General features: G+C 41.7%; 1 protein-coding gene across 1 annotated transcript in view; it reads right to left on the bottom strand.

Moving 5' to 3' along the window:
- LOC105982597 overlaps positions 1-10,133 on the bottom strand; it is a 31,508-nt gene that overhangs the window by 14,636 nt on the left and 6,739 nt on the right. The window contains exon 2 of the mRNA XM_013012242.1: positions 294-419. Coding sequence (XP_012867696.1) covers positions 294-419 — 126 coding nt within the window. The remainder of the gene's footprint in view (positions 1-293; positions 420-10,133) is intronic.

The following is a 10,133-nucleotide window of genomic DNA, read 5'->3' as shown; positions in this document are numbered from 1 at the left end:
CGGCTTTTTTTCTTTTTGCTTATGTGGTGCTGGGGAATCGAACCCAGGGCCTCAGGCATGCAAGGCAAGCCCTCTACCACTGAGTCACCTTCCCAGTCCCTTGGTCACAATATTATGGGTGAATTTTTTATTAAAAATCTTTATTAAACAGAAGGGTTACAGTTACATAAGTAGGAAAACTACATTTCCTCTACGATAATGTTATTCTGTCCCTTATTCTTTCCCATCAATTATTAGTGTATAATAAATGCTTTTATCCTCCAACCCAAGTACACTAATTTTATTTAATGTACTTACTTTTTGAAGAGCTAGATGTTCTGAAGAAAGCATGGTTTCTAGAGGCAAGCAATTCCGAAGGTCATCCGCTATGTTTTTCAACATAATGTCAGTATTATCGTGTATGAATTCATCAAAATCTCCTGGGAAAAGAAGAAAATAGCTCTTATACTTGTAGTTATACCTAGATCAAATGATTACCATGAGTATATTTTCCAGTAGATAGCTTCAGTTTAGAGCCGGGCACTGGTGGCTCATGCCTGTAATCCTAGCTACTCAGGAGGCTGAGATCTGAGGATCGTGGTTCAAAGCCAGCCCAGGCAGGAAAGTTCATGAGATTCTTATCTCCAATAAACCATCAGATCTCATCCCTGAGTTCAACAACATGTCCTAAGATTTGGCACCCACTTCATTTTATGTATTTATTTATTTTTGGGTCCAGTTGTGGGGCCTGAACTCTGGGCCTGGGTGCTGTCCCTCAGCTCTTCAGCTCAAGGCTAGCGCTCTATCACTTGAGCCACAGCGCCACTTCTGGCTTTTTTCTTTTTGCTTATGTGGTGCTGAGGAATTGAACCCAGGGTCTCATGCATGCAAGGCAAGCGCTCTGCCACTGAGCCACCTTCCCAGCCCTTGGCACCCACTTTATACTAAAGTTGATAACAATCATTTTATGCCTGACATTGGATGTTCTAGTAGGAGAGGAGGGGAAAGGAAGCTCTATACTTGAACCATTCACTCTTACAGCATGCGGAATTTCTCTTACAGCATGCGGAATTTCTCACCCCCTCTCTTTTGTGCTAGTATTGGGGCTTGAACTCAAAGCCTTGTGCTCTCACTTGGTTTTTATGCTTAAGGCTGGTGTTCTACCATTTGAATCACACTTCTACTTCCAGCTTTTTCCTGGTCAATTAGAGATAAGAGTCTCATGTACTTTCCTGTTCAGGCTGGCTTTGAACCATGGTCTTCAAATCTTAGCCTCTTAGTAGCTAGAATTACAGATGTGAGCCACCAGTGCCCAGCTATAACTTTCTTATATTAAATTCTTGATAGAGTGAAGGAACTCAAGTAGATTATGTCTTTTTTTACTGTTAGCTGTGAAACTGTATGCTGTGATTGAACACACCTGTAATTTCAGTACTTGGAAGTAGAGAATAATCACAAGCAAAAGTCAGTTTAGGCTACGTAGCAAGACTGTCTGCCTCTATTTCCCAACAAAAAATAGCTGAATGGGTTGAGGCTGTAGGCCAGTGGTTGAGCACATCTTTGGAAAGGGTGAATTGGAAAGAAGGAAGGAGGGAAGGAGGAAAGAAAGGGAGGAAGGGAGGGACGAAGGAAGGGAGGGAGGGAAGAAGGGAGAAAGGAAGGAAAGTAGGGTGTGAGGGAGGGAGGGGAAGAAGGGAAAAATGCCAGAGAAGGAAAACAGGAAATCTTGAAAAAATGCATCCATTTCTGCAATCTCTAAATGTTTTTAAATAGGCTCATAATTTCCTTATTCCTAGCTACTCAGAAGGTTGTGTGTGATCTGTGGTTTAGAGCCAGCCCAAGCAGAAAAGTTTCATATAGAAACTAAGTCATTTAACTATTATCCTGAAAACTGTGATTTTTGTTTTCATTACATCACTCTGTATCCTACATAGATAGGTCTTCACTCTGCATCCTATTTCTCTTTGAGCAATAGTAGTTAATGCTAGGATCTATTATTTCACTCTCTAATCTGATAAGAAGACCTCTTAACTCTTTTCTTTTCTCCAGTATCTAGTATAATATACTAAGCTACTGCTTCAAATAATTTCTAGGAGATAATATAAATTACACACAAACAAAAGCTGTATTATCAAAACACATTTCAAAATTGCTCCAGATAGAACTTAAGTAGCAGGACTGGGAAGGTGGCTTGCCTTGCATGCCTGAGGCCCTAGGTTCGATTCCTCAGCACCACATAAGCAAAAAGAAAAAAGCCAGAAGTGGCGCTGTGGCTCAAGTGGTAGAGTGCTAGCTTTGAGCTGAAGGGCTGAGGGACAACACCCAGGCCCAGAGTTCAGGCCCCACGACTGGACCCCCCCCCAAAAAAAAAATAACTGAAATACCATCTTTGGTTTTACCACCCTGGCCCTTTTCCCTAAAATTTAATTAAATTTTCTCAAGGTGCTAATACTTAAAATTCTACTTAGATTCCCTCCAGAGACAGACACTATAGAAGAGCTTCTAAGATTCAAATTTTATTCTACTAATATTACTTACATCTGCAATTCTTGTAGATGGTATAAAAAGGTAAAAACACCTTGAAGTAAAATATTTCATGGTCCAACTTCTTTAGGTTTAGTTCTGAATACAATCATAATAATGAAACAGTTTACATATAAAATCTATGAGTCTTAGAACCTTTTACTAAGTGGCAGAATACCATGCAGGAATCTTTGGGTATGAAACGTAATTGTTCAGTTTTTAACACATTCAAGAACAGCATTTCCCTAGATTATGCCAGAATTGACCTATGACTCTGCTATTAGTGTTTTTTATTTTTCAATTCAGCCTGAAAAGTACCATTTTTAATGCATGAGCATACTAAACTTTGTGCAGTGCTTCCTTGGCCAGTTGCTGGTGGCTCACACACCTGTAACCTTAGCTACTCAAGAATGAGCTCTGAGGATCATGGTTTGAAGCCAGTCCAGGTAAGAGTCTCTGGGTTTCTAATCTCCAATTAACCATCAGAAAACCAGAAGTGGACCTATGGCTCAAAGTGAGAGCAATATAGCCTTGAGCAAAAAAGCTAAGTGACAGTGCCCAGGCCCTGAGTTCAAGCTCTCTGACCACCACCAACAAAAAGTCTTGAAGATGATTATTATAAAATTAATTTTACAATGAAAGAATCTTGAGATTAGGTTAAATTACTTCCTAAGGTCACGCTGGCCAAAAACTCAAAAGATTTAAAGGCAGGTCCAAACCTGATTTCTGAACTACCATATGGTTCAGCCTCTCTAAAGGGCAAAAGCAGCTAACAATCCTTACTCTGGTCCTCTTCCCCTCTCCTCTTCTTAAATCTCAGCATGGCTCTTCATTTGATATGACAGCCATACCCTTCTGCCATCTATTTGCTATCTTCTAGCCTTGCTCAACAGCTCCTTTAAATGTGACCCTGACATAAAATGATCTGGTCATCTGGCTCTTCAGTCCAACATCACTTTAGCATATTTTAACTATCAGTTTGCAGAACTTTAATTCAGAGTGCTACTGCTATTGATGAGTTGTAAAGGTGGTGATGGTAGAGGCCCATAACATGATTATATGTAACATCTAAGGAGTAACAGAACTGGGAGAGAGAGGCTTCAATTTTTGCGGAGGCAAACTCCCAATAAACTTGGGAATTACCAGTCAAGATGAAAGATGCTGTGTGCTGAACCTTCTTAGACAACCTATACACATGGTCAGAAAAACACAATAGGCGTTTACACTAAACCAGATTTGCTTTTGTATGTAATGAGAGTAGGGTTAGGCATAAATACTTAGAACAGTGAAATGGCAACATTATTAGGAAGTTGTACAGTTCTCCCCATACACTCACAGGGAACTTTTCTAGAAACAGCTGTTCATTACAAGACTTAAGCTTTGGCTATCATCACAGTCCAAAGGAAATCTGATTATCAAGAATCAGGTGTCTCCATCTTAGACTTGCCCAAAAGCCAAAACCTGCTGCTAAACACTAAAACCCAGGGGGGGGGGGGCGGAGAAGGAGACAAAAACACAGGAGCTAGACTTTTGGAACTTTCTATGGGAAGAATAAACACAAGGAACTAATTTTCAAGCCGGAAAAAACGACTACATATGTAATCCTGAACCGTGCACCCGAATTACTCTTCAGCTAATACTCTAACTGGCAGCACTGAACAAACACTACACTTAGTAGAAAATACTGGCCTATCTTATAATCACCACATCAAAACCCTAAAACTACAAATAATTAAAAATGCATAATTGTGGGGCTGGGAAGGTGGCTCAATGGTAGAGCGCGCTTGCCTTGCATGCATGAGGCCCTACGATAGATTCCCCAGCACCACATAAACAAAAAAGCCGAAAGTGGTGCTGTGGCTCAAGTGGTAGAGCGCTAGTCTTGAGCTGAAGAGTTGAGGGTCAGCGCCCAGGCCCAGAGTTCTGGCCCCACGACCTAAAAAAAACCGGCATAATTGTGAAAAACCAAGCTTCAAGCGTTAACAAAAACTTGTTAACCCAACAATGGCATCCAATAATGCTTTTAATCCTAACCAATGAGAACAGAAATTTAAAAATAATGGAAACCCAGTAAAAACAAAAAAAAATGCAGAAAACTTTCATCTCCAATAAGCCCCCACCAAAAAAAAAAAAGCAATAATGTAGTTTTGAGAATGACCCAGACGCTCAGTTCGATCTCAGAAACAGCTCAAGCTCTCCAACACTAAAAGAGAAAAAAAAAATGCTTACAAGTCTACCATTTAAACCAACTTATCAGGGGAGAGCGCGAACGCAGTCCCCCACTACCACAAATTATGCAGTCGAGTTTCCCACATTTGGGGAAATCGCAGGGGTCAGCACATCCGGAGTGCAATGGATAAGCCTCGCCCTGGGAAAACCACCTTCGTGATCATGGTATCTCCCCTGCCAGGTAAGTATGAGTTGCTAACTGCTTTCGACCCACACCCTGGCGCCGGTCTCGCACTACACTCACGGTCACCTCCATCGCGTGGCCTCCCCACCCTCATGCCCTTCAGAGCTCACTTGGCTTCGTAGTTGCCGACCGGAAAAATCATCCTGTACGTTTTGAATATTGCCCACGCGGGACATGGAGGACCAAGATAAGTGGGACCAGCAATCTCCGCGCGCCTCTAATCTGCATACGCCACGCCCTCGCGGCGACGTTAGTAATTGCTTCTGTTTCATGCAGGTGCGGAACCTTCACAGTAGGATTTACGAGAGGTTGACTCTTGACTTCTAGTTGAAGTGTTTCTTTTTCTAGTTCAAAGTTTAAAAGTTAAATTGAGCAGTCTGTCGGCCAGGCAGCCCTCGAGTGGGTTCCTACTTTGTATTTTCAGTGGTCTGGGGCAAGCCCTCTAAAATGTCTGAACAGCTTAACTTTGAAACAAGAAAATAAGCGCCGTTACAGACCTAAGACACAAGCCAGACCGGCTGCGAGGCTAGGAGGAGCAGAACGGAAAGCCACGACCCTTTTGCAATTCTGTTTTATGCATTTTTTTTAATGCAGGGAGACTTAACATTGACAATAAGCATAACAAATCTAACATCTAAATAAATCTAACATCTCAATGAACATAACAAAAGGAACCAAAAGGCTTTGGAACACAATACGACGGCTACAAACACATTCAAAATTTAGAGAAAACAAAAACCAACACCAAGTGAGCTGCTTTGATTTCCCTTCTTATTGTACATAGTTGTAGGATTTTCGAGGGTTGAGCTAATGAATAAATAAATGGATGTTGGTAGCCAAGACAACTACTGTTGGAGAAAAAAAAAAAGCACACTAATGTAGAATTTGAATGTGAGAGGGCAAGGAAAAAAACATCAAATATTTTAGCTTGAAAGTCTTTTCTTCTTTCTTTCGTTTTTCCTTTCCTCCTTGCCGCTTTCCTCTCCTCCACCCCCATTCCCACCCTTCCTTTTTGTCAGGGTCTCGCTATGTGGATTGGGCTGTTTTCCAGCTAGCCATGTCACTCTTCCAGCTAGCCTGACCTCTCACTCCTCACCATACTGGCCCTGCACAAGTTTCTTAAGAATCTTAATAGGAGCTAATATTTATTGAGTACTATATTTAAGGCATTTGCTAATACTCTATGTGCATTCACTTTTAGTGTTCTAAACGTGTAGGTAAATACTGTTTACTTATTTCTGGCTCCAGAGTCCATATAGTCAATTTAATTTAGATTGACGAAATGAGGTTATCATTCCTTTAAAAATCATCTCTCAAGCTGGTGGCTGATGCCTGTAATCATAGCTAGGATTCCTCAGATCAAGAGGCTAAAACCTGAGGATTGTGGTTCAAAGCCAACCTGGACAGTAAAGTCCATGAGGCTCTTACCTTCAATAAATTATGCCCCTACTCACCCCTTCCAAAGTCAAAAGTGATGCTGTGGCTCAAGTGGTAGAGCGCTAGCCTTGAGCAAAAGCTCAGGGACAGTACCCAGGCCCAGTGTTCAAGCCCCAGGATCAGCCAATAACTAACTAAATAAATAAAATAAAGTCATCTCTCTGACTTGGACTTTAATAAGAATGTAATTTTCAACTCTCAGTTACATCCATCCTCACTTATTCAGCTGGCCTTGGCCTGTTGTTTGCAATGCTATCTCTGGGAATTGAGTAAAGATTGAAAGAATTAACTTTGCAGCTGGATTGCCTAAATTAGAATTCTGGGCTCCTTTTATAAGTGGTGGGGGTTGAACTCAGGGTTTGGGTGCTGTCCCTGAGTTGTTCTGCTCAAGGTAGTGCTCTACCTCTTTGAGCCACAGCTCTACTTCTGGTTTTCTGGTGATTAATGGAGATAAGAGTTCACAGAAGCCAGGCACTGGTGGTTCATTCCTGTAATCCTAGGTACTCAAAAGGCTGAGATCTGGGGATGGTGGTGTGAAGCCACCCCACCCAAGAAAGTCCGAGAAACACTTATCTCCAGTTAGTCACCAGAAGATTGGAAGCGTCACTGTGACTTAAAGTGGTAGAGCACTAGACTTGAGCAAAAGAGCTCAGGGACAGCATCCAGGCCCTGAGTTCAAGCCCCACAACCACCACCACCACCAAGTTTCATGGACTTTATTGCCCAGGCTGTCTTTGAACCATGATCCTCAGATCTCAGCCTCCTAAGTAGCTAGGATTACAGGTGTGAGCACCTAGCTCTTCAGGTATTGTTTAAGTGACTTACTTAACTCCTGGAGCCTCACTTGCCTCCACTATTAAAGTAGACTTAACAATAATACCCTAATCAAAAGGCTTGTTTGGGGGATTAAATGAGTTAATATTTCACTGCATGTTAAGAACCTTGCCTTAGCTGAAGGCAGGTGGCTCTTGCCTGTAATCCTAGCTACTCAGGAGGCTGAGATCTGAAGATTGAGGCTCAAAGCTAGCCCGGGGAAGGAAAGACTGTGAGACTCTTATCTTCAGTAAACCACCAGAAAACTGGAAGTGGCACTGTGGCTCAAGTGGTAGAGCACTTGCCTTGAGCTGAAGAGTTCAGGGAGAGCGCCCAGGCTTAGAGTTCAAACCCCACGACCGACAAAAACAATAATAGAACCTTGCCTTAAAACAATAATCAGTGGGGGGAAGGGGGAGGCTGGGAAGGGATGTGAAGGGTAAACAAAGGAGGAGGATGCAATGCTTGGTAAGAAATGTACGCATTATCTGCCCATGCAATTGTAACCCCTCTGTACAGTATGTTCACAAATAAAACAAAATTAAATTAAAAAAAAAAAACAATAATCAGGGGCTGGGAAGGTGGTTCAGTGGTAGAGCGCTTGCCTTGCGTGCATGAGGCCCTGGGTTTGATTCCTCAGCACCACATAAGCAAAAAGAAAAAAAAGCCGGAAGTGGCGCTGTGGCTCAAGTGGTAGAGTGCTAGCCTTGAGCTGAAGAGCTGAGGGGACAGTGTCCAGGCCCAGAGTTCAGGCCCCACGACCAGACCCCCCCCCAAAAAAAAAAAGAAAGAAAGAAAAAGAAAAACAGATTGGAAAAGTATGAACTGATAGGGTATTCTAACATACAACTGGAGTTTAGCATTTGAAAATAAATATTCTATGTAATCAAAATTAAATTTGTTGAAGCAGGCCTGTGGCATATGCCTGCAGCCTCAGTAATTGGGGAGGCTAGGGAGGAAGTTCTCCTTGGGTTCATGAGTTTATGGCCAGACTGGGCAACTTACAAGATAGTTTCCAACAAGGTAGTTTCCAAATTTAAAAAAAAAATAAATTTGTTGAAATGTTTCTAAAGGTTGTTGTTACTCAGTATTCCATTGTACTGTAAAGTCTCTAATGCTCTATTCACCCCGCCCTTTGACAGAAAAGAGTGGTATCTGTTAAAACCCAACTTTTGAAGTACATCATCTTCCATCTCTGATTTATTTCCTTACTATAAATTTTTAGACTTGGAAGTACTTAAAACATTTTAAAAGTACTGGTAGCTGATGCCTGTAATCCTAGCTACTCAGGATGTTGAGATCTGAGGACTGCAATTTAAAGCTAGCCCAGGCAGGAAAGTCCAGGAAATTTTTATCTCCAACTAACCACCAGAAAATGAAGTGGAGTGGTAGCTCAAAGTGGTAGAGTGCTAGCCTTGAGCTAAAAACCTCAGGGACAGTACCCAGATGCCAACTTCAAGCCCTGACCCCCAAAAAAACAAACAACAAAAAACATTGCAAAGCTTTTTGCTACAGATTTCTTACCTGAAGATTTTTATCAATTTGTTCTGACAGATATGAATAAGAACATCTCAGCTGACTTGGTTTTTATATGCCTATAATCTTAGCACTTGGGAGATTGAGGCAGGAGGATAGCAAATTCAAGATCAGCCTGACTATATACTGAAGCAAGTAACTCAATGACCACCAGATGTATGTGTTAGCCAACTGTCACAGCATTGAATATTATAAAAGCAAACTTGGTTGTTTTAATTTGCATTTTCTTAATTACTAGTGAGGGTAAACATCTTTTATCATGCATAATAAACTATCTCAGAACATTGCTTGGAGAAAGATTAAAGGAAGATGGCTAAGCAATTGCCTAAGGACAGTTCAGTTTTTCTCAAGTTATGTATATGTAGGTGGAAAGGGGAGAAGAGCTCCTCTAAAGGGAAAATTAATTCTTACTTACATTTAATTAAATATATAAGCAAGGAAATACCACTAAGGCATTAAGTAATACTTTTTTTTTTTTACCTATTCCCTTTTAAACAACTACCTCATAGCCACAGTCATCATCACACAGCTGGAATTCCACTACTAACACCTAGCTCCTTGAAACAGACCTCTTCCCAATATAAAATACCTCACATACCTATTTTAAACAATTTTGGGGCTGGGAAGGTGGCTCAGTGGTAGAGTGCTTGCCTTGCATGCTTGAGACCCTGGGTTCCATTCCTTAGCACCACATAGGTAGAAAAAGCTGGAAGTGGCACTGTGGCTCAAGTGGTAGAGCGTTCGCCGTGAGCTGAAGAGCTGAGGGACAGCGCCCAGACCCAGAATTCAGGCCCCACGACCAACAAAAACACCAAAAAACAAAAACAAAACAAAACAAAAAATACACAACAATCTTGCTTAAACTCACTTTATTTTTACTTTCCTCACAATTTTAGGATGCTTTCCTATTTCTCAATATCGTGTTCTAGGCTTTTTTTTTTGGGGGGGGGGTCCGGTCATGGGGCCTGAACTCTGGGCCTGGGCGCTGTCCTTCAGCTCTTCAGCTCAAGGCTAGCACTCTACCACTTGAGCCACAGCACCACTTCCAGCTTTTTTCTTTTGGCTTATGTGGTGCTGAGGAATCAAACCCAGGGCCTCATGCATGCAAGGCAAGCCCTCTACCACTGAGCCACCTTCCCAGGCCCTTGTGTTCTAGGCTTTTAAGCCCTCCATAATAAACCATCCAACTTTTTTTGTCTACTTATTTATTTTGGTGGCTCTACCACTTGAGCCACAGTGCCACTCCCAGCTTTTTCTACTTCTGTGGTGCTGAGGAATTGAAACCAGGGCCTCAGGTACACAAGGCAAGCACTCTACCACTGAGCCACCTTCCCAGCCCTCTTTTAAAATTTTAATTGTGATCTTTAGGTACATATATACATTGTAGAAGGCTCAAATAGACATATGGTTTTCCTCACATTTTTTTTTTTTT

The sequence above is a fragment of the Dipodomys ordii genome, unplaced genomic scaffold, assembly GCF_000151885.1.
Source record: "Dipodomys ordii isolate 6190 unplaced genomic scaffold, Dord_2.0 Scaffold16, whole genome shotgun sequence".
Lineage (NCBI taxonomy): Eukaryota > Metazoa > Chordata > Mammalia > Rodentia > Heteromyidae > Dipodomys > Dipodomys ordii.
Note: the sequence above shows the minus strand (reverse complement) of the source record. Positions and strands in the feature narration are given on the sequence as shown.